At 43.0% G+C, this 27,676-nt stretch overlaps 2 protein-coding genes across 7 annotated transcripts; one reads left to right on the plus strand and one right to left on the minus strand.

The window, feature by feature from the left end:
• Positions 1–1,514: 1,514 nt before the first annotated feature.
• PRPF4 (pre-mRNA processing factor 4) lies at positions 1,515–19,430 on the minus strand. 2 transcript variants are annotated; one of them, XM_033237762.1, is made up of 14 exons: positions 19,282–19,430; positions 18,344–18,521; positions 15,665–15,851; positions 12,174–12,261; positions 11,704–11,783; positions 11,438–11,531; positions 10,628–10,722; positions 8,478–8,575; positions 7,910–8,033; positions 6,474–6,563; positions 4,144–4,266; positions 3,929–4,036; positions 3,720–3,838; positions 1,515–3,212 (listed from the first exon to the last, which is right to left on the minus strand). In XM_033237762.1, exons 8-14 carry the CDS (start codon positions 8,557–8,559, stop codon positions 3,019–3,021), a joined length of 840 nt encoding a protein of 279 aa, XP_033093653.1. In that variant the 5' UTR covers positions 8,560–8,575; positions 10,628–10,722; positions 11,438–11,531; positions 11,704–11,783; positions 12,174–12,261; positions 15,665–15,851; positions 18,344–18,521; positions 19,282–19,430; the 3' UTR covers positions 1,515–3,018. The 2 variants fall into 2 exon arrangements, with proteins under 2 accessions (XP_033093653.1, XP_033093652.1); XM_033237761.1 differs by having other exon boundaries at positions 8,478–8,536; positions 19,282–19,417.
• A 39-nt stretch (positions 19,431–19,469) lies between these two features.
• Positions 19,470–26,610, plus strand: CDC26 (cell division cycle 26). 5 transcript variants are annotated; one of them, XM_033237768.1, is made up of 4 exons: positions 19,470–19,658; positions 21,898–22,007; positions 22,769–22,890; positions 26,178–26,610. In XM_033237768.1, the coding sequence occupies exons 3-4, from the start codon at positions 22,810–22,812 to the stop codon at positions 26,352–26,354; spliced, it is 258 nt and encodes an 85-aa protein (XP_033093659.1). In that variant the 5' UTR covers positions 19,470–19,658; positions 21,898–22,007; positions 22,769–22,809; the 3' UTR covers positions 26,355–26,610. The 5 variants fall into 5 exon arrangements, with proteins under 5 accessions (XP_033093659.1, XP_033093662.1, XP_033093664.1 ...); XM_033237771.1 differs by having other exon boundaries at positions 19,518–19,658; positions 21,926–22,007; XM_033237769.1 differs by having other exon boundaries at positions 19,523–19,662.
• The last annotated feature ends 1,066 nt before the right edge of the window (positions 26,611–27,676 follow it).

Consider the following 27,676-nt stretch of genomic DNA (forward strand, 5'->3'; position numbering starts at 1 on the left):
GTTTCACCATGTTGGCCAGGCTGGTGTCAAACTCCTGACCAAAGTGCTGGGATTACAGGTGTGAGCCATTGCACCCAGCCAAGATGCCATCTCTTAAAAAAAAAAAAAAAAGAGTGGGGGCATTATACAAAGTGGAGAGTCTTTAAACAGCTCAGACTTCGCACAGGAAACAGGCCATGCTGGCTGCACCGGTCCTGTTGTCTGGTCAGTGTGGGGAACCTGTGAAACCTTCACAAGGTCACCAATGGTCAGATGATAGTTCAGATCCAGGCTCCATCACTTGCTAGTTGGCTAAACTTGAGCAAGTGTTTCTTGGAGCCTCAGTTTTGTCCGTAAAAAGGGAATAATAAACTCAAAAGATGGTGGAGATTAAACGAGGTATCTGAATGTGCCTGGTACACCATCTAGGTAGGGACTAAGTGTTCTGTGAACACTTCTGTGGCTGTTTATCTTGCCATTTTCACAAATGCCACGCCTGGCTTTGTGCTTCTTAACCACTTTCTTACGGTGATGTTTTAATTCCTGTGAAGAAATAGCCCACGAGGTATCTGTTCTGTCAAAGGCTTAGATGAAATGTTTCCACCCAACTGCTACCTCTTGGAACAACCAAAAAACAAAAACAAGTAGAAGGGAACTAATAGTAAAATTCAAACCTGAGAAACGAAAAATCTTTGTTAGCACATTATATCCAATTGCATGCTAATTCACCAGTGTTCATTATTTTACACATACTACAAAGGTAAGAAAAAAATTTCTCTTCATTGCAGTCTATGAAATAGAATTCATTAATACTTGAACAATAGTGAAGTGAGCAACAGAGGGTAGTCCTGACAATTCGGAAGCTGAACAACTACATAGGAAATGCAACTACTTGACAACTACATAGGAAATGCAACTACTTGGTTATAATTGAAATCAGATTAAACACAGTATGTTTAGGTCAGGCACAGTGGCTCATGCCTGTAATCCCAGCATTTTGGGAGGCCAAGGCAGGACTGCAAGAGCCCAGAAATTTGAGACCAGCCTGGGCAACAAAGTGAAATCATGTCTCTACAAAAAATCAAAAAAATCAGCCAGGCATGCTGGCATCCTCCTGTGATCTGTTACACAGGAGGATGAGGGGATGAAGCAGGAGAATCACTTGAGCACAAGAAGTCAAGGCTGCGGTGAGCTGTGTTCTCATCACCGCACTCCAGCCTGGGTGACAGAGCGAGACCGTCTCAAACTGAAACAAAACAATCCAGCTGTTCGGCGATATATCACACATTCAGAGTCCACAGAACAGAGCTGACCAAAGTCATCGTCAGCCTCTCCACAGCAGCAAATGAAAAGTTTGTTTTTTTTTTTGAGATGGAGTCTTGCTCTGTTGCCCAGGCTGGAGTACAATGATGTGATCTTGGCTCACTGCAACCTCTGCCTCCCAGGTTCAAGCAATTCCACGTGTGAGCCAACGTGTCCGGCCAAGAAGGCCTTTAATAACTCTGACAACCCTTTCTTCTTCCAAATCCTTTTTTTTTTTTTTAAATTTACTGTGTAATTTGAGAGTTCAGAGGTTGCACAGTTGAGGTGAAAAGAGGAGCATGACAGGAAAGTAAGAATTGTAATGAGTCCAGACCTGACTTACTGGTAGTCTGGCCCACAGTGTAAACAGCCCTCTATTTAAAAAAAATTGTTAACAAGGTGCTAAGGAGACATAAATCAGAGTAATCCATATTTGAGATCATCCATTATATCCCAAACCAAAAAAAAGGAGACCTCTATGGACCAATGGCTAGGATTCAGAAATGCTTAACTATAGAAAATAATTCTCTATAGCATAGTTTTTGTAACAGGATTTTGCCATAGCAAACGTGGAATAAAGAAAAGGTTTAGGTTTAGGAATACCCATTAGGGTTTTTTTCCAGTTACTTCAACATAAAAGTACCCTTTAATACATGAAGTACATCCTTTAAATAGCCAACAGAAAGGAGGTTGTACAACAGACACATCATGTTTGCTTTCTAAACATTTGTTTGACTCCTGACACAATGGTTTTGTTTTAGGGTAACATGAAGGTTGCCAAACTTCAAAGTAAAATAAAAGATATTTTCTGACAAAGCAAATGTTCATTTCAGAGTTTCCTGATGCAGCCAGCAATCCAAGCAAACTCAACAGGAAGAGGTGAAGTCTTCTTCACGGCATAACCATCAGCGTGGCTGCGGTCTACTGCTTCACATCCCATTCTCCAGGGAAAGGAAGTGTTCACTGTTACGCATTGTTTAACCAATAAGTGGTGAGACGCGTCTCTTTACCCGAGGGCTTCCCGACTATAGTTCAGCCACCTTGCTCTCTGGGTCACATGTAGTCCTGAAGCATGTACCATGTTATGGAAAGCCAAGTTTCAGTAATTAAAAATGCAGTCAGTCACAAACCTGGGTGCTGTGAGGATGGCTATAGGGCATTCAAACAAAAGATTTTTTTTTTTGAGATAAGGTCTTGCTCTGTCACCCAGGCTAGAGTGCAATGGCACAATCTCAGCTCACTACAACCTCCACCTACCAGGCTTAAGCAATCCCTCCTACCTCAGCCTCCCAAGTAGCCGGAACCACAGGCACAAGTCACTGCAACAGGCTAATTTTAGTATTTTTTTTGTAGAGACGGCATTTGCCATGTTGCCCAGGCTAGTCTTGGACTTCTGAGCTCAAGTGATCTGCCCAACTCAGCCTCCCAAAGTGCTAGGATTCCAGGCATGAGCCACCATGCCTGGCCAAACAAAAGATTAATAAAAACAATGTCTACACAGTTCATGGCAGGGCATAAAAAGGTAATACATTTTCAACCATGAGAGGGATTCACCATTACCTAGGGATTGGGCTGCCTGCCTGGAGTGGGGGCTGACATGGAAATCCAATTCTAGTGAGGGTCTACGCATGGTAATTGGCAGAAAACATGATAGAACTAAACACTTCAATTCTTCTCTTTTGAGGAAAACAGCTCCTTAGAGAGAGCTTGAGGTTCAAGTCCTTTTTCCACGGTCGTCTATTCAGCCATCCAGAGCTTGAAGGTCCTGTCATATGAGCAAGTGGCTATGAGCTGCCCATCGGAAGAAATATCTAGGCCCATCACTTTGCCTTCGTGGCCGGCCAGAGTCTTCAGCGGGGACCAGCCTGGGTGAGTCCAGATCTTGGCTGTGTTATCATAGGCACCAGTAAGCAAGAAGTTCCCATGGATAGCTACAGAAGAGAAGGGGAATTGCTTGAGGAATTCAGGTATTCAAAAGAGAAGACAACAAAAGTCTGCAAAAACATACTATTTTTAAAAACCTTATTTCTACATTCAGAAAAAGTCAACATTGATTCTGTCTTCCTACTAGGCCTCCAGGTAAAGGGGATAACCCAAGGCAGACTTAAGGGAACAAATAACAGTAAGGTCTTTTGGCTCATTCCCTGACTGTAAATCTGTTCAGAATAATATTTAGAATTCAGTGCTCAGAGCATCCATGGAGGAAAGAATGAAGCAAAGCACTCATGAAAGTCTTTACTTCCAGCAACGAGAAGCATGCTTTCCCATAGATCTAAGGGTATGGCAGGGGGAAGGAAATTATAATTTGCTCCTTTACCAGTAGGTCAAATTCTCTCCTGTTCTACTTCTCAGTTTAAGCTAAAGTCTGGCCTGTATTCCACGGGAACATAATACTGTTTTTCTGGGTCATTTAGATCTAAAATAGGAGGAAAGCTTACGCTCAAACTTGACACCAGTCACTAAGTTCTGATGAGCAGGGATGGTGTAGACGCAACGCCGCTGTCGAAGGTCCCACACTTTGCAGGTGTTGTCACCACTGCCGGTTGCAATGTGATAGCTGTGGATCGGATGCAGTACTGAAGTTAGAAATAGAGTACTTTCTGACCCAGAACCCTTTTTCACCCCTCATTCAGTGTGTTTACTTTACCCATTGGGGGAGAAATTTATTCCATAGATTTCTTTCAGGTGGCCTTCTAAGAACATGATACAACGTCCTGTGCGTAGGTCCCAAACTCGACCAAATGCATCCAGTCCCCTGATAAAATAATTTATAAATGAACACTTTGAATCCAGTTCTCTGTGGAAGCATACGTAAGAGGTCAGAGTACTGAGCTGCCCCTGGCTACATGGGAGAAGCCTTACCCAGTGCCAGCCAAAGAGCCATCTTGATGGAAGGCAATGTCATACACACCCATGCTGTGGCCTTCCTGATGCAGGATTTCCTCTTGAGCCTCCAAATCCCATAATCGCCATGAACGGTCATAGCTAAAACCAAATCACACTAACAATCAACCAGCTGGTATTTATTCAGTTTCTACAACACATAAAGTATTATAAGTCATTATAGCTTAAGTTATTAATGCTTCTGAAACTATTCATATAATCATATTAACAGGAAGCTCCTTTCTGACATAAATAATGACTCAACAACTAAGCTTATCTGCCTTAGGTGCTGACTGAAAACCATGGACTCGCTATAAACCTCTAGTGCCTTTTTTTTTTTTTTGAGACAGAGTCTCACTCTGTTGCCCAGCCTGGAGTACAGTGGCGCAATCTCGGCTCACTGCAAGCTCCACTTCCTGGGTTCAAGTCATTCTCCTGCCTCAGCCTTCTGAGTAGCTGGGACTACAGGTGTGTGCCACCATGCCCGGCTAATTTCTGTATTTTTCGTACAGATGGGGTTTCACTATGTTGGCCAGGCTGGTCTCAAACTCCTGAGTTCAGGTGATCCACCCACCTTGGTCTCCCAAAGTGCTGGGATTACACGTGTGAGTCACCATGCCCAACCTAGTGGCTATTTTAATAACATGATTCCCCAAGAATGGCCCAGCAAAGACTGTGTTGCCTTCTTTCTTCTTCCACTGTTATGTTCTTTCATTTATCAAGCATTTATACATTTACAGGGCCCTAAAATGGATGTTGGGAATACAAAAATCACTCACAGACAAATAGATCAACGGAAGAGAACAGGAAGTACAGAAATAACCACACATACATGGTCAGATGATTTTCAACAAGGGTACTGAAACATTTCCAACAGAGAAAGGAAAGTCTCTTCAGTACACAGTGGTGTAACTGACTATGCACATGGAAATAAAGACAAAAGAGACAAACTCAATTAAAGAAACAGGCAAAGCATATGACAGGGCACTCAAGAGCAACAGGGATCAGGGTAATAAGAATGAAAATCATGGGAGATCACTACACACCTGCTAGACTGGGCAAAATGGTAAGTCTGACAACACCAAATGGTAACAGGGATGTGAAGTAACCAGAACTCTGGGAATGTAAAATGGTGTAACTGTTTTGGAAAACTGGTGGGGAGTTTAGAAAAAGTGAAATATACATCTAATACCTCTACCCTATGACCCAGCAATCTGTACTCATGTCCACAGAAAGCCTGGTACAAGAATATTTATAGCAGCTTCATTCCGACTGGCCCAAACCTGGAAACAGCCCAAGTGTCCATCAACAGGAGAATGGATCAACTATGGCACAGTCATAAAAATGAACAACCCCCAGCAATAAAAAGGAATTACTAATACATGCAACAACATGAATGACTCTTAACAATGTTATGCTGAGAGAAAGAAGCCTGCCACAAATGAATTCATACAGTATGAATAGACATAATTAATTTATGGTGATAGAAGTCAGATCAGCGGTTGCTTCAGAAGGGGAGTTGGCTGGAAAAGGGCATGAGGGACCTTTCTGGGGTGATGGGACTGTTCTCTACATTGACAAGGGTGTGGGTCACAGGAATGGTACGCATTTGTAAAGACTGATAGCTTTGTACACTTAAAATAAATCAATTCCATTGTATGTAAATTATAGCTTAATGAAAAAGTTCTCTAACAGATTCTAGCCTCCCTGAACTTACAGAACCAGGAAGGGAGACTTACATACTTGTAGTATTGGACAACAGTGAAAATCCTTTTTCCTGGTAATTTGTAACTCTGAAATTTCAGATTAATTGTAATTTAAAGGCAAATATGGCTGGGTGCGGTGCCTCATGCCTATAATCCCAGCACTTTGGGAGGCCGAGGCGGGAAGATCACTTGACGTCAGGAGTTCAAGACCAGCCTGGCCAACATGGTGAAACCCTGTCTCTACCAAAAATAAAAAATTAGTTGGGCGTGGTGGCACGCGCCTGTAGTCCCAGCTACTAGGGAGGTCAAGGCAGGAGAATCGCTTGAACCTAGGAGGCAGAGGTTGCAGTGAGCTGAGATCGCGCCACTGCACTCTAGCCTGGGTGACAGAGTGAGACTCCATCTCAAAAAAAAAAAAAAAAAAAAAAGGCAAATATACTTAGCCCTCACTATATTAAACATTCTCCTCTGATTCCAATTCCCTGCAGCCCAAGAAAATCCTACCTAAAGATCTGTGCTCTAAAAATTCATCTGGCAGATAGCCATAAAGGTTAAGAAGATGCCACAGGCCTATATGGATAAAACAGTAACAGGATGGCTCACCAGGTGGTGCCCAGGAAACGTCCTGATGGATGCCACATTACCCGGGCCACACGCACTGTATGGCCTTCAATATCTGCCACTGGTTCATCACTGGAAAGGAACCAAACATATAAACAATTTTATAGACATATAAATATTCCCAAAACTGATTACCTTTTGTGCAGCTATACCCATTCTGTACAACATGAGAAGCTAAACAATGTAACTACACTTGTAAAATACTTTGGCTCAATAAGCAAAATAGTCATTCTGCACCAAAGGAGTACCTGAATTCTAGAAAGAAAACATGCTTTGGAAGAGACATACGGACACAGAAATCACACAGTTTTGGTACAGGATTACAGATAAACCTTCTTCAAATTTAGGCCTGTTCTAAGATCCAAATGAAAAAGGAACTCCTAACTAGAGATGAGGCTTAGTCTCCTTTCGGTGGCTATTAAATTCTACTACCCAGCAACCACCAAAAGATCTGAAACATCAGCAAAAGGAAATAAACATGAACTCTAAGGAGGGTAATTAAAAAGAGAACTTTGTCAATGTGCATACACAGAACAAGCCAAAGCCCGAAGGGAATAAATACTGCTAAGTATTACCAAAGCCAATTAAAACTCGCTGTGCTCATAAGTTAGACCTTGCCTGGTGAGGAGAGAAGACATTAATTAGCTCTTATAAAAATTCTCAAGTAAAAACCTTCATCTGTTTTCCCAAAGAAAGAAAACTAAGCAATTAAATTCAGATGTCTTTTGGCCAACGGGGTGCTTCCAAAGTTGTTTTTTTCTTTTTTCTTTTGAAAACAATCATATAAACACATTTTAAAAAACTGTTGTAGTTGGAAAATACGTTCTAGGTAAAGGATGACGCTATTGGGAGGAGACATCTCCCTGGTAGTACTGCTAGACAGAACCTCACCTTCCTCTCCCCTGTGGCTGTTTGCTAAGAACCAATGAACTGCCAAGATTATCTTTAGTTCATTGTTAATCACGCAGGAGGTAGCCTGGATCTTTCTGGAATAAATGGAGCCAGGAAATAGTGGTCACTAGGCTACAGGCAAAAATCAAGATCTAAAGTTAACAGGTAAGAAAAAACTGACGTAACTCCTTTAGTAAGAAAAGACCTAAGAACGAAATCTTCCACTTACTTCATTTTCACACTAAGTTACCTTGACTCTTAAACCTTATCTTGGGGGTTAAATGCCAGATTTTTTTTCTTTCAAGACAGAGTCTTGCTCTGTCACGCAGGCTGGAGTGCAGTGGTGCGATCTCAGCTCACCACAACCTTCACCTCCCAGGTTTAAGCAATTCTCCTGCCTCAGCCTTAAGGTGTGAGCCACTGTGCATGGCCTAAATGCCAGATTTTTAACCTGAGGTCCTGGGGACCAACCAATCAGACATCTTCTTTAGTGATGGCAGTGTGGGCCACAGAACAGTGATATTCACCTGTCGAGACTCCAAAGCTTCACAGAGCCATCAGCCGCACAAGAGGCCAGGTTGACATCTTTTTGGTCCAAGGAGACAGTAGATTTGGGATGGAATACAATTGCTCCTACATTTGTGTTATGCCCTAAAGGAGTGTAAGAGATCCAAGTTAAAAGGTTCCTGCCTCTTCATAACCTGTGTACAAATACAGACTATGATGAACATCACAGGTAAGTATATACTAGGGAACATGTGAACATACAGAGTATTAAAGTGACTATTCAACTACTAAAACATGAACTATTTTAAGTTACTGTTTAAATTATATTTTTTAAAAAAGCAAAACACAAAAAAACCCATTGTAGTTTTTGGCTTAGAGATTACAAAATGCCAGAGTGTGACTGGACATGACAGAAAAGTGGATGTGTACGAGGTTGTGATAGTCCAGTCTTGCAGCCAGAGAAAACCAAGTCAAATCAAATCAAGAATTAATGCTGTGTGTATGGGGTCTGCGTGTCAAGCAGAGTTTACGGCTTAAGTGAGTTCACACTGGGAAAAAGACTGAGATTTCGATAAGACTCTAACTTACCTCGAAGAGTGTGAAGGAGGTTGCAATCAGGAACAGACCAGAGCTTGCAAAGCCCACTCCTATCAAATACAAAGGAAAGCATCTCAGCCAGGGTTGGTCTGGGAAGGAAAAGGTACCTTGGTAATATTACTAAAGGACAATCTCTTCTCAACCCCAATACACTTTACAATGGCTGACAGAAACATAAAAGCCTTATAGTTGGAAGGGTTATAGAAGAAAAAGCTACCTCCAGCCCGCACGCAACTAGAGGCTTTTACTGGACTATAATTAATACTACACCAGTAGCCATTTTCCTTAACTTTTGGATCCACTTGTGAGGGAAGGTGGGGCAAATTAAACTATCCAATAATACTAATATTAATAGTGATACTATCCTTAAATATGAACAGTATTTTGCTGATTACAAAGTATTTAAATTTTTTTTTTGAGAAAGGGTGTCACTCTGTCACCTAGGCTGGAGGGCAGTAGCGTGATCACAGTTCACTGCAGCCTCAACCTCCCAGGCTCAAGCAATTCTATCACTCAGCCTCCTGAGTAGCTGGGACTAACAGGCGCATGCCACCACACCTGGCTAACCTTTAAAAAATTAAATAAATTAAAAAAAATTTTATTGGCCAGGTATAGTGGCTCACGCCTGTAATCCCAGCACTTTGGGAGGCCGAGGCAGGCAGATCACAAGGTCAGGAGATTGAACCCCTTTTGGCTAACACAGTGAAACCCTGTCTTTACTAAAAACACAAAAAATTAGCCGGGCATGGTGGTGGGCGCCTGTAGTCCCAGCTGCTTGGGAGGCTCAGGCAGGAGAATGGCGTGAACCCAGGAAGTGGAGCATGAAGTGAGCTGATATCGTGCCACTACACTCCAGCCTGGGTGACAGTATGAGACTCCGTCTCAAAATAAAAAAAAAAAAAATGTGTAGACACAGGGTCTCATTATGCTGCCCAGGCTGGTCTCAAACTCCTGGGCTCAAGTGATCCTCCTGCCTCGGCCTTCTGAAGTGCTGGGATTACAAGTGTGAGCCACCCTGCCTGGCTGGCCTTAAACTTTATTTAGGACAGCCTAATTTTTGGAAAATTTTCAACAAATTACTTTTATATCTATTATCTCAGATGATCTTTCCAACAGACCTGTGAAGTAGGTACAGCAGGAACAATCATTTACACTTTATAGTGAAGGTAATGAGGCTTGGAGAGGTGGACTGATTTGTGCAGTCCCTTGGCTTTCTCCTGAACCAGTCTCAAGGTTGGCCTAGTCAAGTAGCTCCTGTGTATTAAATCTAAGTTTCCTTTCTCTTTAGTTAGCCATGTCTCACAAAAAAACACAACCATTTGGGAGGCCGAGGCGGGTGGATCAGAAGGTCAGGAGTTCGAGACCATCCTGGCTAACACGATGAAACCCTGTCTCTACTAAAAACACACACACACACACAAAAATTTGCCAGGCGTGGTGGCAGGCACCTGTAGTCCCAGCTACTCAGGAAGCTGAGGCAGAAGAACGGTGTGAACCCAGGAGGCGGAGCTTGCAATGAGTGGACATCATGCCACTGCACTCCAGCCTGGGTGACAAAGCGAGACTCCGTCTCAAAAAAAAAAACCAAAACAACCAAACTCAAACAAAACAACAAAGTTACCATATCCTGAGTTTTCTGCGTATGTGGTGATAAGAAAATAAAACAAAGATAAACCAATAATTAACATTTAATGAGTCCTTACTACATACCAGGCACTGTCAAGGCAAAATGCTTTACAAACACTACCTTATCCCACTTTACAGATAAGGACACTGAAGCTGACAGCGATTAAGTATCTTAGGGAGATCACATAACTGAAAAAGAAAAGCCAGACTGAGTTACAGATACTAGTTGGTCTATAAACTCACTACACGACCTGCTCCAAAATACTAATGTCAAGAATGTGACAGAGTGCTAGAGTGTAACAAATCTCTGGCGTCACTGGTGAAGACTGAGAACGGCTAAACCAAGCCTACATCATATTATACAACAGGTAGAGCACTGACTGACATCTGTAGTTTGGTGCGATCATGAGAAGCAGAGAAAGAGGACGTACAAATAGACGTCTAAGACAAATCCTAATATTTTCCTGAACCTGTTCCCCATTTAGGAAAAAATGTCACTGTAAAATGGAACTTACCAACAAGCTGTGGCCAGCATCTTGGAATTGGGACTAAAGTGACAGTAGGAGATAGGCCGATCGTCCCCAATCTGACTGCAAAAATTATTCAAAGACTTAAAAAGAAAAAAAACACACACACACGGTGATCATTAGTAGGTTAATCTGAGTTCCTTGGCTTTTCCACCAAAAAAAGAACAAAGCAACTTTTCAGTTTTAACTCATCCCAAGATTCTTCTGTGGTTTTGAGACAGAGTCTTGCTCTGTCGCCCAGAGTGGAGTGTAGTGGTGTGATCTTGGCTCAATGCAACCTCTGTCTCCCAGGTTCAAGCGATCCTCCCGTCTCAGCCTCCCAAGTACCTGGGATTACAGGCTCATGCCACCATACCTGGCAAATTTTTGTACTTTTAGTAAAGACAGGGTTTCATCATGTTGACTAGGCTGGTCTCAAACTCCTGAGCTCAAGTGACCCACCCACCTCTGCCTCCCAAAGTGCTGGGATTACAGGCATGAGCCACTGCGCCCAGCTGTTTTCTATAGTCTTAGTATCACAACTTCTGAGTCAGATAAATATAAACAGAAAACCCCAGAGAAACTTTGACGTATTAACAGGGAGAAATAAAGAAGAGAACCATAGGCCTCTGCTGAGTACAAAGCACAGTAAGCTCCTCTCACATTAACTGATTGCTCCTTCCATGTCACAGCAGCTCAGCTCAAGCAGGGAGAGATTGCTCTAGTCACCTCTACCTTCCCAGAGGTGGGCCAAAGTAGAAAAATCACACAAATATGAAGAACCTTTAAGACGTGGGACAATTGCTGGGAGCATCTTACCCGGAGAGACTTGTGCAGCTCTTGCATCTGGGAGGTCCTTGTTGTCTCAGGAATCTCCTTATGGAGTCGGGCCTCTTCCAAGCGTTTCATTGCCCTGTGACACAGAAACACGATCACCAGGAGCAACAGGGTTGTAAACAAGGGCCCACATGTATCTCTACCCCTCAATTTCATTTAACAACCACAGTCATTATCAAGCACTCAGTTCCTGAGAGGAAACGCACACACAAAATATGCTTCTTTCTTCTACTGGAGGCTCTCTTTACCTGGGCAATGAATAATTAGCAATCCATAGTCTTGCCACCTTCAAGCTATTTGGTCCTTCATGGTACCAGGTTTGTTGATACTGAAAGGCAAATTAAGAGCAGAAAGGTCAAGTCTGAAGCATTCTACTCCTGTCGTTTCGCCATTTTAACTGCCCAGAAAGAAGGTGAATTCGTTTGGTAATAGTATGCAATCAGGCATATGGCTTTCTACTGTATTTTTTTCTATGATATGTAAATAGATGGTTATACCAGGAATGCTATGATTCTTTCCTGACTGGAAAACTCACTTAGCTCCATTCATACTTACAAAGGAACCAAAACTACTGCCAGCAACTATTCTTGAATGGTAGAGCCTTCAAAGGCACTTCCCCCCATCATCTTAGCAAAGCAAACCATTGAAAGCAGAAAACGAGAGACCTATCTCCTCATTTCCTTCATGTTTACACTGTGAAGCTAAAGACGTGTTCTACCTCTTCTTTGGACTTCTTAGACTTCTCATCATCCTTTTTGGTCTTTTTCAAGGCATCAGTACCAACGACTGAGAGGATATTTCTTAACCTGTTAAAAAAAAAAAAAAAGGATCAGAATTTAAACATGGTTGACATAACACTGTTTTTAAAGTACACTTTAGCACAGTTTTAAACACTGTTTTTAAAGCTCCCCTAACATGGGAGCAAGCCTCTACTATTCTCTCACCGGTCAAACCACCTAGCAACCTTTTTTTTTTCTTTTCAAGAGATGAGGTCTTGTTGTTGCCCAGGGTGGAGTGCAGTGGCACGGTCGTGGGTCACTGCAGCCTCAAACTCCTGGGCTCAAGCGATCCTTCCACCCCAGCCTCCCGAGTGGCTGGGACTACAGGTACACGGCTACAACTGGCTAATTTTTAAATTTTTCTGCAGAGACAAGGTCTTGCTATGCTGCTCAGGCAAGTCTTGAACTTCCGGGCTCAAGTGATCCTCCTGCCTCAGTCTCCCAAAGTGCTGGGATTATGGGCATGAGCCACTATGCCCAGCCCTCCAGCAACCTTCAAAGAGTCAAGTGGGGATGGCTAAACTCCCACTGTAGTTTCTCCCACTCAGTCTTCTCTATTTGGAAATTCCCAAAATTCAACTATAAGCAATTACTCTATGCAGTTTAGAGTCAATGAGCCCCTATACTGCTACCACTTGGTTTGTGAAGACTGCCAACTTTCACTCAGTGCCACAACGTACTGGATATGGACTCAGGTGCTAACTATACAGTGATGACTAAGAATCCATTCTTGATTTCAAGTAGCTTAATCCTGGGGAAACGACAGAGAGTACTGGCGAACTATATTATATTACCTATCACGACAGCAGTAAGCACACAGTGCTAGAGGGGACTTTGTAAGGGGGATGTACCTAGGCTTAGAGGATCAGGGAAGGCTTCATTAAAAAAAAAATTATCTAAATTGAGTCCTCAATTAATCAGGTTAAGGGGGTTAAGAATGAGAAAATGTCAGGCAGAGGGTTAAACAAATAAGGCCTACAGGTAAGAAAAACATGTTGAGCTTGCAGTCATAAATAATTCAGTATGGCTAGAGCGTGGAACATAGAAGAGGACTGGTGAAGAACAGGGCTGCAAATGCGAGGAGGGGCCAGGTCACAAAGAATTGCTAATGCAGCACTCAGGAGGGCTTACAGGTGAGAAAGATCACTGAAACAGTACGAAGAATGGATTAAAAGGGAAGAATAATGGCAGGGAAATCAGACAGTACTGCTGTAGTGACCCTCTGAGTCACAACAGTGGACTGAAATTCAGATAGTAGCAGTAGTGACTCAAGGGATTCATTTAAGGAACATAATAATGAATAAGACTTTGCTGGTGGAAAAAACAAACTGAACAGTAATAAAAAGGTATACCCTTCGAAAAGGCTAATAAAATAACATACTATGACAGAGAATGGAGGGGTTAGGTGTGATGAAAGGCTTTTTTGAATAGGTGGCATTTATGCTGAAACAAAAGAATATAGTTTGACAGGGATCCAGATTCATAAAAAATGAAGAAGAAAGGCTCAAGCCTGAAATCCCAGCACTTTGGGAGGCCAAGGCAGGCGGATCACTTGAGGTCAGGAGTTTGAGACCAGCCTAGCTAACATGGTGAAATCCCGTCTCCACTAAAAATACAAAACTTAACCAGACATGGTGGCACATGCCTGTAGTCCCAGCTACTTGGGAGGCTGAGGCAGGAGAATGGCTCGTACCTGGGAGGTGGAGGTTGCAGTGAGCAGAGATTGCACCATTGTACTCCAGCCTAGGTGACACAGCGAGACTCTGTCTCAAAGAAAAAGTAAAAAAAAAAAAGGAATAAAAAAAGGTTCTAAAAGCCAAGAGAGAATAAAAATAGACCAATTATGTGGAAAAACATAAAAAGAACTAGCATATTCCAGAAGGACCAATGTGGCTATTCTAGTAAATTGGGGAAGGGTGGTATGGGTAAGGCTGAAGACCTTACAGACCATGAAAAGAGTTTTTTACTCCAAGTATGAGAAGACAATCTAGGATTTTAAGCAAGCAAACACAACATGTTTGGGGCTATCACAACAGTGCAGATTTGAAAGCAGTAAAGATAGAGCAACAATAGATTGGAGTTGTATCTCGCAAGTAGAATAGACTAGATTTTGCTGATGAATTATAAAGGAGGCTAGGTAGATTTTCAACTAAGAACTGTATGAGTATAGGAGAGAGGTGGGGAAATATTTCAATTCAGACGTCTCAAGTCTGAAGTACCTGTGGGATGCCTGAGCTACGAGAGATCTGGGAATCAACAGAACACACACAGCGAATGATGCCAAGGGAGTAGATCTGATCATCAAGGGCAAGTAGAGGAGGCAGCCTGTAAAGGGTAGGCAGAGAAAAAGAGGTTTAGAAGGTAAGCGAGAAGAACTAGCTAGTGAGAGAGAGGAAAATCAAGAGGATTTGGTCTTAGGAGAGTGAAAGAAAGGGAGTATTCCAAGGAGGGAGTGGCTGGCAGTATACCAGGGCTATTCTTAGTAAAGTTGGGTTGGTGACCTTAATAAGGAGCAATTTTAATGTGGCAGGGGTCAGTCAGTTTGCAGCAGGTTGAAGAGTAAATAAGAGTAAGGACCTCAAGAGAGTAACAGAAAAAACCCTTCCAACAAGCTGGATGATGAAGGGGAGATGAGACAGTGGATAGACACCAGAAGGGCTCCTCATAATTGTGTATGACTAGACCACAACTAAAAGACTTTGCAACCTGTAAATCATAAGAGGGCATTACCCGAGGACCATATTCCTCTTCAATAAAATCCAAAAAACATTTATCATTGTTTTAGGTTACTGACATGGAATGCATTTGATGTCTAAATTTTCAAAGCCCAAAAACAAATGTTTATCCAATTCAAAACTTGCACTGGGGAGGGGAGGCAAGGGAGCATGTTAGCACCCTCTTCCCAGTCTATAAAGAAAAACTGGCCAGGCGTGGAGGCTCACGCTTGTAATCCCAGCACTTTGGAAGGCTAAGGTGGGTGAATCATTTGAGGTTAGGAGTTCAAGACCAGCCTGGCCAACATGGTGAAACCCTGTCTCTACTAAAAATACAAAAATTAGCTGGGCATGGTGGCGGGTGCCTGTAATCCCAGCCATGTGGGAGGCTGAGGCAGGAAAATTGCTTGAACCTGGGAGGTGGAGGCTGCAGTGAGCCAAGATCATGACACTGCACTCTAGCCTGGGTGACAGAGGAAGACTCCACCTCAAAAAAAAAGAAAAAAAAAAAAGAAAAAAGAAAAAAAATTAATAGTGGAGTAAAAATTGGCCTAAGATAGACGATAGGCTAACTCATATAAACATAGTAAGACACTGGTAACATGATGACATGATTTGAGACATTCTATTCAAGTTTAACTAGAACATCAACCAAAATTTGGAGCAGAATCCTGTGATTATAATAAAGAAAAAAAGTAAATGTTTAGAAAGGTGACCTTTCTCTTCTTTCAGCAGGACCCTCTCCAAAAAGTGTGATGGGTTCCCCCAAGGCTCTAAGGCAAGCCTTGACCTCTGAGTCATCTGTGGAAACATTGATCTGCCGGGCTCGCTTCCTTCTCTCAAACTCAGCCAATACTTCTGCCTGTCGCTCACTGATATGCTCTTCAATTTCAAACACTTCTCCTGCCAAAAAGAAAACAGGCAACATCAGCAGATCTTCTTCAGATGGAGAGAAATATATAATTTCTAGTAATTGCAGTCTGTGTATGCCCTGAGAGAAAGGTAATGTCTAATATATTACACATTTTATAGTTTACTGTTTTTCAATATATTAAATTATGCCAAACACATAAACCTAAATGACACAACTTCAAAAGGCAGGAAAATGGTTCAAGCCACCTCTGGTTTCATTTATTAACTTTATGCCTATACATAACTTTGGCTGAGACCAGAAAGTAAGAGTACAGAACATCTTTTGCAAATGCGTTAACTAGCTTGTCTATCCAGAAGGTGTAATAGACATTATTGTAACAGTGGCCAAAGCTATTCTCTAAAGGAGTCCCAGTATAGAGATACTTAACAAATAATTAACTAGTAAACTGCAAACAATTACCATGAAAATGAGAGTTCTACAACTATAAGGATTTCTGGAAAATCTAGCAATAGTTTTGAAACCCACACCAAAATACAAGTGTGATAAAAAATGAGAGGTACAGTGGTGACATTATGTTTAAAAACAGTATAAAAAGTTTAAAAAATCACTAGCTACAGTACATGTGTTTAGAAAATGTGTGGGAAGATCAATGAGAAACCTGACAGATGTCCCTACTGCAGAGGAGTCTTCAGTTTTTTGAGACGGAGTCTTGCTCTGTCGTCCAGGTTGGAGTGCACTGGCGCCATCTCAGCTCACTGCAAGCTCCGCCTCCAGGGTTCACACCATTCTCCTGCCTCAGCCTCCTGAATAGCTGGGACTACAGGAGCCTGCCACCACACCTGGCTAATTTTTTTGTATTTTTAGTAGAGACGGGGTTTTACCATGTTAGCCAGCATGGTTTCCATCTCCTGACCTCGTGATCCACCCACCTCGGTCTCCCAAAGTGCTGGGATTACAGGCGTGAGCCATCACACCCGGCCAGAGGAGTCTTCATTTTATGCCGTCTGGTATTGTCTGAATTTCTTATGACAAATATGCATAATTTTATTTTAAAAACATAGTGGACCTCTCATTACTGACATGGAAAAATATCCTCAATGGTATATAAAATGAAAAATGGGGATTATACAACAATTTACATATCATGTTTTCACTTATGGAAAAAATTACGTATTTTTATAGCTGTATTAAAATTCTCAGAAAGATATACAATTAAAAAAATACTGGATTTTCTACTTCACACATTCATACATTGTTTGATCTTTTAAAAGAAAAATAACTATTACCTTTTTTTTGAGACAGGGTCTCTCTCTGTTGTCCAGGCTGGAGTGCAGTGGTACAACCACGACTCACTGCAGCCTTGAACTCCCACCTCAGAACCCCAATTAGCTGGGAATACAGGCACGTGTCACCATGCCCGGCTAATTTTCTACTTTTTGTAGAGATGGGGTATCACTATTTGCCCAGGCTGGTCTTGAATCCCTGGGCTCAAGCCGGACTCCCACTTCACAGCCTCCCAAAGTGCTGGGATTACAGGTTTGAGCCACCAGGCTTGGCCACTATTACTTTTATAATAAAACAAGATATCTCAGCCAGGTGCAGTAGCTCACGCCCGTAATCCCAGCACTTTGGGAGGCCGAGGTGTGTGGATCATCTGAGGTCATCTCTACTAAAAATATAACATCTCTACTAAAAATACAACAATTAGCTGGGTGTGGTAGCGGGCACCTGTAATCTCAGCTAATCGTGAAGGTGAGGCAGGAGAATCACTTGAACACAAAAGGCAGAGGTTGCAGTGAGCCAAAGTTATGCCACTGCATTCCAGCCTGGGCAAGACAGTGAGACCCTGTGTCAAAAAAAGAAAAAAAAAAAAGATATTTCCCTTTGGGTAAAAAATAATTGGAAAACTTCAAAAGGGAGAATATCATGAACCACTCTAGCTGCAAACCAATGCCAGAACTATGTTAGATCTCCAGAAGACAAATGCAATCAATCTGAATCCGAATGTACACTGAATTTTTGATAAGACTGCTCACTCGTAGAAGAAAAACTACGTAACAGATTGTAAGAAAAAGGCCCTCTGCATGATTATAAGGGGGTAGGCAAAATACAGCCTTATAGATGCAAGTTTAAGAATTGAAATTCTGCCAGGCGCAGTGGCTCACGCTTGTAATCCCAGCACTTTGGGAGGACGAGGGGGGCGGATCACAAGGTCAGGAGTTTGACCAACATGATGAAACCCCGTCTCTACTAAAAATACAAAAATTAGTCGGGCTTGGTGGTGTGCGCCTGTTATCCCGGCTACTCGGGAGGCTGAAGAAGGAGAACTGCCTGAACCCGGGAGGCGGGGGTTGCAGTGAGCCGAGATCGCGCCACTGCACTCCAGCCTGGTGACAGAGCGAGATTCCGTCTAAAAAAAAAGAATTGAAATTTTTTGACATTATAAAACTGATGACATACAAGTTTAGGAAAGTATTCATTACACAAAGAGGTAAAGATGGGTTCACAATTTGCATCTTACCAGAGGTTATATTAATATTTCCAGCTTCGATCCCTGCTTTAAGTCCTTCTTTCCCCAAAATTCCAGACTCTCCTTTGGCCAGACGCTCCCTCTCCTTCTCTTCCAAACTTCCATAATAGATGTGTGGTTTCTTCACAACCGGAGCAACTAAGTCATCGGGTGCTTTAGTTTTGGTTGCCTGCCAAATCAAAAATCTGAATTAAATTGAGGTTAAATCTTGGCAATTTACCGGACTTCCCGAGGATGAAGCTCGCCCTGAGTTTCACAGTCCTATTTCCTTCATAATTGAAAGGACAAATTGGACACTACTTAAGATGTTCTTCATTGATTTGAGGTGAAGGTAAGGGGAGGGTGTTTCAGTCCCTCACTTTAGTTGACGGGATTGATAAAACTAGTGAGGTTCTCTCGAGTATTTTCATATGAAAAGTTTGCTCTGGAATCTGTTTATTCTGCTAGAAACGTGGAATCTCGTGTTTTATGATGTATCCAAGATTACTGCTCATCACTGGGGAAATACTAAGGATAGATGAAATAACCAACGCGGTGCTAAAGGATAACAAGTTACAACATTACGAGTGTATACATTTCAAACGTTTCTAGACGTGAGGTAGTAGAAGTTAGTAAAATTTTGAGATCTGCCAAACGCATAAACCTTGGCCAAGACACTTCCCTATTTCAGAGCCCCGTTACTGGATGAGTCGGAAGAGATGTTTGCCCTTTGGGGCTGTAGTGGGAGAGGTGCAAATAAGCTACAGTCCACGAAAGCGCTTAGGGGTCAGGAAAACGGTGGTCCGCTGTGTAGGACACCACTGAGTCCCGCAGTCTTCCTCCTCAGCCCTCCACCGCCTTCTCCCGGTCCCTAACGGCCCCTTCCCGCAGAGATCCTCTTCCCCTTTCGCGCTCCCTGCCAGAGTGAGCTGAGATCCCGGGCTCTGTACCGTGGAGGAGGTTCGCGAGGAAGCCATGCTGGGCTCTGGAGCCGCGAGGCCCCAGCAAAATCCAAGCTCTCGGTTTCAGACCTTCCACCGCGCGCCCAGCAGAGCGGAAGTGCGTCACTGACCGGAAGTGTGTCACAGACAGGACGTGGGCCAAGAGCCGTCGCTGCGCCCGGAGCATGATGGAAATCGTAGTAGGAAATGGCGTCGTGGTATTGAGGGGCATCCCTCCTAGAACCTCCAAGATAAGCTCGCGGAAGACGAGGTTCTGCTGAGAGAGAGGCTCCAAGCCGTCTGGGAAGTGTAGTCCAGTTGGCGTAGCAGTAGTTTCGTGGGGGGAGCCGAGGTTCCGGGAAGGGGCTGAGCCGACTTGAAAAGAGGTAGGTGAGTCGACTCGCGCGGCTCGGGGCTGAACTCTGGAGCGAGTCGAGGACTTCCGGGGTCCGCTGTGCTTCCCCGGGCCTACGGGGGCGTTTACGTCTTCTGGGAGCCGAGGACCGTGTTACCATAGAAACCCTGGGATCCGAGGTACAGGCCTGGAACTAGGGGACGAGGACTGTTCTTCTCCATGGCCCGGAAGTCTTCCCAGGGTCCACCTCTGAGCTTGATGGCTCGGCAGTGTTTTTGGGCTGCAGCGAGAGATTAAGCTAGAAGAGCCCGCTGGTGCCAAAGTCAAATAAAGACCCGGCGGAGGAGCTTCGGCCTGATTTTGTTCATTTGTCTTCAGCCCGGTCTTTGTATCAGATTGAGAGTAAGATGATGGTTAGGAGTGTGTCAGGGAACTGTACGTCTCTCTGCCCTGTTGGATGCTGGGGCATTAGAGATGAACAGGATAAGGTTTTTATCCCCACGTGGACGATGGGAGATCCTCAAAATACTGACGTTTCCGTAGCTGGCCAGATCCTCATCCAACCCCCTAGAAAAATTACAGTCATAATAGATGTTATTTATTGAACATTTATTAAATGCCAAGTAATGTTCCAAGAGCTTACTCTGCATTACGTTATTCACTTCCTACAACAGCAGAGTAGGATACAGATGAGGAAACTAAGGCCTAGTTAGAAATGAAACTAATTGTTCAAGATCAGTGGTGTAGTGGGATTAGAACCTGTGCCCTTTAACCTCTACAGCCAGCACTTTTAACTGTTACTCTATACTGCTCCGTAGTGGCCAGTTTTTCGCAGTTTGTAGAAAAGGTAAACTGTATAGTAGACCTTTTTTTTCCTTTTAGGTATCCCTATCCCTCTCTTTCCCTCTTTGGAACTTTGGCTTTCTCTACCACTTGTCTGCATTGGAATCTGGTAGAAGATAAAGCCTGATTTAGTACAAAGCAATTTGAAATGTAATGTGCCAGTGTTTTGTGTTGATAATATCGCTTGTAATATCCTTAGCTTCATGGGAGAAGGAAATATTTCTTCCTTTGTATCCTTCACAGTCCCTAGTTTCATCCTAGATACATGTAATAATTTGTATCTCTATATACTTTCTTTTTTTTTTTTTTTTTTTTGAGGCGGAGTCTCGCTCTGTCGCCTGGACTGGAGTGCAGTGGCCGGATCTCAGCTCACTGCAAGCTCCGCCTCCTGGGTTTACGCCATTCTCCTGCCTCAGCCTCCCGAGTAGCTGGGACTACAGGCGCCCGCCACCTCGCCCGGCTAGTTTTTTGTATTTTTAGTAGAGACGGGGTTTCACCGTGTTAGCCAGGATGGTCTCGATCTCCTGACCTCGTGATCCGCCCGTCTCGGCCTCCCAAAGTGCTGGGATTACAGGCTTGAGCCACCGCGCCCGGCCATCTCTATATACTTTCAAGGAGTTTTCACTTCCATCATTCTCAATCCTTATCATGTTGACCTGTATAATTTTTATAGGAGGCTAAAATTATTAACCAAACTGAACAGCTTGCTTCGATGACTTCTTTATGTGTGAAATAGAAATCATTTTGTCAACTTCACAGGGTTTTTGTGTTAAGAATTTAAAGAATGGGAATGGAAAAACAGCACAGTGCTCAAGAATGATCTCACCTTTTATTCAACAAACATTTACTGACTGTTTGTATAGATACACTCTAGGGGATGCTGTGGAGAATATACAAATGATGCCATCAACAGATATTAAACTCAATTGGGGGAGTTGTGTTTTCTCAAAAACAAAACAAAACAAAATGGTTTTTGTTAACAGTATTACCTCGGGATTTCAGGCTGTGGAATGCTCTCTCGAACCTCCTCTTCTTTTTTTTTTTTTGAGTTGGGGTCTTATGGTGAGATTATGGCTCACTGTGGCCACCTCAAACTCCTGGGCTCAAGTGATCCTTCCATCTCAGCCTCCTGAGTAGCTAGGACTACAGGTACACACTACCAGCCTAGCTAATTTTTTTACTTTTTTGTAGAGACAGGGTCTTGCTATGTTGCCAAAGCTGGTCTTGAGCCTCCTTGTGCACTCTTCTCCCTGCCTGCCCTTCAGAAGTCAATTAAGGTATCATTTTCTCCAGGAAGGCTTGCCTGCTATCCTTGCCCACCCCACACTCAGCCCAGACTGGATTAGGTGCCTGTGTGATGCCAGTGCCAGTATCCTCATTAGGGTTCTCGTTACATGATATCACAGTTTTCTTTATTTTCCCCACAGATTATGACTGTACCTTTTAATTCTGTAGCTGGAGCACAAGAAGTGTTTGTTTAATGAATGACGTACACCTTTAGGATCTGTTTGGACGCTGAGGATAATCCTGTGAATTGGTGAGTTGGAGTTTTCATGAGATTTAGCAAACTGATTTTAGCATTCAGGAGTGATCACAAATCTCTGACAATTCTCACGTAGAGTAGATTAAATTCACTGGTTTGTCCACTTTAACTATACTAAGATGGGATAGTTTATTCTTTTAGCTAGAGTATTTCTTTGAATGTGACTGGAACGTGAGATTAAAGTGATGGTTGCCTAGAATTTCTCTCTTATAGGCAGTTTGCTATTTTAAATTCTTACAGAAAGAGTTTTTGATTTTACAGAGCTGTAGATCTCCATAATGTAATAAAAATGTAATAATCATACACCTAAAGACTTTAGAAGTTGGCTGGGTATAGTAGCTCTTGCCAATAATGCCAGCACTTTGGGAAAATGAGGAGGGAGGAACACTTGAGCCCAGGAGTTTGAGACCAGCCTGGGCATCAGAGAGAGATCCCATTTCTACAAAAAACACAAAAATTAGCCAGATATGGTGGTGTACACCTGTAGTCCCAGCTACTCTGGAGGCTGAGGCAGTAAGATTGCTTGAGCCCAGGAAGTTGAGGCTGTAGTGAGCTAAGGTCATGCTACTGTGCTCCAGCCTGGGCAAAGAGCAAGATCCTATCTCTTAAAAAGACTTTAGAAGTCTATGTGTGAATTCAAATAAAGTTTTAATACTTCCATTCACTTTAGTATACATGCTCGCAAACTGATTTTACGTTTTGTATCTGAGACTTTATTACCTTCAGTTTTTCCTCCTCTCTTTCATTTTTAACAGCTAATAGTTCACTGGGTTTGGCCCTTAGTGTTGACTTCAGTATGCTGAGACGAAAACCAACACGCCTAGAGCTAAAGCTTGATGACATTGAAGAGTTTGAGAGCATTCGAAAGGACCTGGAGGTATGAATACAACTTTGTGTTTTTTTGAGATGGAGTCTCACTCTGTCACATAGGCTGGAGTACAGTGGCATGATCTTGGCTCACTGCAACCTCTGCCTCAGCCTCCTGAGTAGCTGGGACTATAGGTACATGCCAGCATGCCCGGGTCATTTTTGTATTTTTAGTAGAGACAGGGTTTTGCCATGTTGGGGCCAGGCTGGTCTCCAACTCCTGACCTCAAGTGATCCATCCGCCTCAGCCTCCCAAAGTGCTGGGATTACACGTGTGAGCCACTACACCCAGCCAGTGATTGATTGCAGAAATCATGTCTGTTTGCATCACCATTTCCTACCATCTAGCTCATGGTAGGAGCCCCATATGTATTTTTAAGTGTGGTCTTGCTACATGGTATTAGATGTCCATTAATAGGACTTAAATTCTTCAGTGGTCTACAGAATAAATTCCAAATTCCCTAGCATGGCATATGAGGTCCTTTGTGAGTTGGTCCTTGCTTATCTCTCCACTTTCACTGCTGGGTTATCTTTAATCTCAATGTCTATACACAAGTGTTCCCTTTGCCAGAAAAGTCCTGTATTTTTCTTTGCCAGGCTAACTCTTACTTCTTCTAGCCCCCAGCTGGGTTAGGCTCAACCTCATCCTGCTGTGCTAACCTCTCTCATAAGCACTGTCACTCTCTGTTGTAATTGGCTGTTTGCTTTTGTTTTCCCTCAGTGGGCCATAAGCTCTTTGAAGTCAGGGATTAGTATATTTCTCTCTGCATCTGTTCCCTGCAATACCAGGCCCAAAGGAGGGCTCAATACAAGTCTATTTTCATTTGCTGTCCTAGCAGATACCTTGTACTATATGGCAGAGGACAGTACGTTTTGCATGTATTTACCAACAGCTTTATTATGTATTGTATATGCTTCATATTAAGACTAATAATTTAGATTTCTTTCCCCCGCTTCATCCCAAGAGACGTTAGTGTTCTCGAAGCATCATAATTTCTGCTTTTAAAAAACTATATTATTAAGGATGAGCTTTAAAGTATGGCTTAAACTTCAGTTGTTACAAATCTCATAAAATGCTAGCATGCTGAACTTTGACTCTACAGAGTCAGCTCACTATTGAGTTAGTCTTTCCACCAAAGGCAGTTATCTAGTGGGTTTTGCTCTGTTTTAGAGTAACTTAGGAAGCAGGGACAGTCATGCCCTAAGGTGAAACCAGTAGAAAACTGGCCTGTTTCATTTATTACCAACATGAGTTTCATTATACTACTGTGACTCTAGCTTCTGAAACAGCAGTTGCTCAAAGTGGGAAGCCTTTTAAGTGATTTCATTCCACTTGGATAATCTCAGAATGATAGAGTTGTTTGCCTTTTAGAACTTGTTTTCACAAAGATATTTAGGTAGAACTTTCTAACATCACTTACTAGTAATCAGGAAGGTCATTTGCCACATAAAAGGCAATACCTTATTTTATTCACTGTAATACTTTGTGAGTGTTGGCATTTATTTTATTTTTTATTTTTAGTTTTGAGACAGGGTCTTGCTCTGTTGCCCTGGCTGGAGTACAGTGGCATGATCACCGCTCACTGCAGCCTTGACCTGCCAGGCTCCAGTGATCCTACCACGTCAGGCCCCCTGAATAACTGGGAATACAGGCATGTGCCACTATGCCTGGCTAATTTTTAAATTTTTTGTGGGCTGGGTGCGGTGGCTCACGCCTGTAATCCCAGCACGTTGGGAGGCCAAGGCAGGTGGATCACGAGGTCAAGAGACCATCCTAGCTAACATGTTGAAACCCTGTCTCTACTAAAAATACAAACATTAGCTGGGTGTGGTGGCATGCGCCTGTAGTCCCAGCTACTTGGGAGGCTGAGGGCAGGAGAATCACTTGAACCTGGGAGGTGGAGGTTGCAGTGAGTTGAGATGGCGCCACTGCACCCCAGCCTCGTGACAGACCGAGAGTCGGTCTGAAGAAAAAAAAAAAAATTTGTGGAGACAGATGGAGTCTCACTATGTTGCCCAGGCTAGTGTCAAACTCCTGGGCTCAAGCAATCCTCCCAAAGCACTGGGATTTACAGGCATGAGCCACTGCGGTCAGCCCGATGCTTGGCATTTAAATGCCCACAGTCCAGCAGCAAGTGGTGAAGAATGGTGGTAATTTCAGTGATCTGAATAGCTGAGCCATTCAATTATTATTAAGGAATTTTGGATAAAACATCATTTCACTCTCTTAGAGAAAGTTATCATCTGTTGTCCTTACAGTCAGGTAGTGGCAGTTACGGGATAAGTGTTTCTTTTTGAAAATGATCAAACTGAGACATACTTTGTGGATTCTGCAGTCACATGTGACTTAAGAGCCAAACCTTTTATCTGAAAACAAAATGAAGCCACAAAACCCAGACCTTTTGGTAAGATAGCATAAAACCTTCTCATATTACTTTTAATCTCATGGGATCAGTTAGGCTATAGATTTTTGGTGGTTATTTCTTTACCAGTCAATTTATTTCTCTATTCTCTAGAATAATAAATTTGTTGAAATACCCTTTGCTCCCCCTTGTCTGCTCTTCCATCTTTCCAGTTGTAACTTCCTGTTGTACCACCACACCACAACTCCTTACCTCTTGTCTCTTTGGCAGTGTGTACTTTCCTCTGTCATAGGTCATAGCCCGGATCACCCTATAATCGTCTGTTTGCCTGTTTGCCTATTAGACTGTGACATCCTGGAGGGCAGGGGTTACATCTTTTTTTTTTGAGACGGAGTCTCACTCTGTCACCAGGCTGGATGGAGTGCAATGGCGTGATCTCGGCTCACTGCAACCTCCGACTTCCTGGTTCGAGTGATTCTCCTGCTTCAGCCTCCTGAGTAGGTGGGATTATGGGCATGTGCCACCATGCCCAGCTAATTTTTGTATTTTTAGTAGAGATGGAGTTTCACTGTGTTGGCCAGGATGGTCTTGATCTCTTGACCTCGTGATCCGCCCGCCTCGGCCTCCCAAAGGGCTGGGATCACAGGTGTGACTCACTGTGCCTGGCCACATTGTTTATTTTTAGTAGAGATGGGGTTTCACCGTGTTTGCCAGGCTGGTCTCGAATTCCTGACCTCAAGTGATCAGAGGTTACAACTTTTAACACTGTATCCTCATTGTGCCCCTAAGTATTCCAAACCTAGGATTTCAGTTAATTGTTCTTTATACCCTAACTCTGTCCTTTACCCCGTGCCTAGTACATGGTAGGTGCTCTAAATAAACGTTTGCTAATTGAAAGAATGTTGCCTTAATCCTAAAACGTTTATACTTTCAGACCCGTAAGAAACAGAAGGAAGATGTGGAAGTTGTAGGAGGCAGTGATGGAGAAGGAGCCATTGGGCTCAGCAGTGATCCCAAGAGCCGGGAACAAATGATCAATGATCGGATTGGTTATAAACCCCAACCCAAGCCCAGTAATCGTTCATCTCAATTTGGAAGTCTTGAATTTTAGAGATGGATTATCTTGCATGCCAGAGCGCTGGAATGGAATAAAATGATGGCAGAAGTACAAACCAGATTTAGAGAATTGAGTGCTTACAGTCAAGCAGAATGTACCTCCTGCAGAGACAAATCCTTCTGCATGAGATTACTGATGCTTCACTTGCACTCTAAGCTGGAATCCAAACTGTGGTTTGTCTCTGGAAAATCTGACTCTATAAAACTGATCTGAGTTTCTGTTTTTAAAAATAAATATATTTTTGGAAAAATGTGAGGCATCCTTAATGAAGTATAACAGCACTGTTAACCCTCAGACTTTAAAAGATAATTGCTACAAGATTAACATCATCTTTTCCATCTTTATTAAAAGACCCTAAGCACAGGACACTCTAGTTGATCCCTGCCACTTTCATTTAACCCATCTATTCAACAAGTATTTATTGAGTGCCCACCATGTGCCACTCAACAAAGATCCCTGCCCTTGTAGAAATTAAATTGTAGTGATATTGTGTAAATCTGAATAAATTGTAGGTACCAGATCTCTTTATAGAATGGCTTTGTAACTAGTTTGGGTACAATGTTCAGAGGACAGACAATGGAGGGAAATAAGAGGAATGCTTCTAAACAGGTTTGCCATTATTCCAACTTTCCTTCCTTTCTCAACTTGCCTAAGCATTTTTCCCAGAAAGAACCAGAGAGGCAGCTCAGAGGATAATTTTGAATCTTGCCTTAATGTTTTGGAGTTAAATTTTTTTTTTTTTTAATTTTTATTGTCTTATGTAGAGGCAGGGATCTATGTTGCCCAAGCTGGGCTTGAGCTGCTGGCATTCAACAGTCCTCCCAAAGTGCTGGGATTATTATGCTTGGCCTGTTTTTACTAATTCAACCCAGGGAATCGCCAGCTGTGATCATAAGAGCCTCTTGAATCATCAGTTCTACAGAGACTCTTAGCAGGACGTTAGCCTTTTTGGGGTAGTTTAAGTCTGAGTAATACGAGTGGGAGAGGGCCAGGTGTGGTGGCTCATGCCTGTAATCCCAGCACTTCGGGAGGCTGAGGCAGGATTGCTTGAGCCCAGGAGTTAGAGACCAGCCTGGGTAACACAGGGAAACCCTGACTCTATTTAAAAAAAAAAAAAAAAAAGGGCCGGGCGCGGTAGCTCATGCCTGTAATCCCAGCACTTTGGGAGGCTGAGGAGGGTGGATCACCTGAGGTCCAGAGTTTGAGACCAGCGTGACCAACATGGTGAAACCCCGTCTCTACTAAAAATACAAAATTAGCCAGGCGTGGTGGTGCATGACTGCAATCCCAGCTACTCGGGAGGCTGAGGTGGGAGA

This window comes from Trachypithecus francoisi, unplaced genomic scaffold (assembly GCF_009764315.1).
Source record: "Trachypithecus francoisi isolate TF-2019V2 unplaced genomic scaffold, Tfra_2.0 Lachesis_group16, whole genome shotgun sequence".
NCBI classification, from domain to species: domain Eukaryota; kingdom Metazoa; phylum Chordata; class Mammalia; order Primates; family Cercopithecidae; genus Trachypithecus; species Trachypithecus francoisi.

What these genes read in the sequence shown, in the direction of transcription:
- CDC26 (XM_033237768.1), top strand. Translation starts at nt 22,810, where the DNA reads ATGCTGAGACGAAAACCAACACGCCTAGAGCTAAAGCTTGATGACATT. An exon ending in GCATTCGAAAGGACCTGGAG is followed by an intron (nt 22,891 to 26,177) that starts GTATGAATACAA and finishes TTATACTTTCAG; the next exon opens with ACCCGTAAGAAACAGAAGGA.
- PRPF4 (XM_033237761.1), bottom strand. Translation starts at nt 19,308, where the DNA reads ATGGCTTCCTCGCGAACCTCCTCCACG. An exon ending in GCTAATTATTCATTGCCCAG is followed by an intron (nt 11,532 to 11,703) that starts GTAAAGAGAGCC and finishes TCTGTGTCACAG; the next exon opens with GGCAATGAAACGCTTGGAAG. An exon ending in CCTCCTTCACACTCTTCGAG is followed by an intron (nt 8,034 to 8,477) that starts GTAAGTTAGAGT and finishes ACACTCCTTTAG; the next exon opens with GGCATAACACAAATGTAGGA.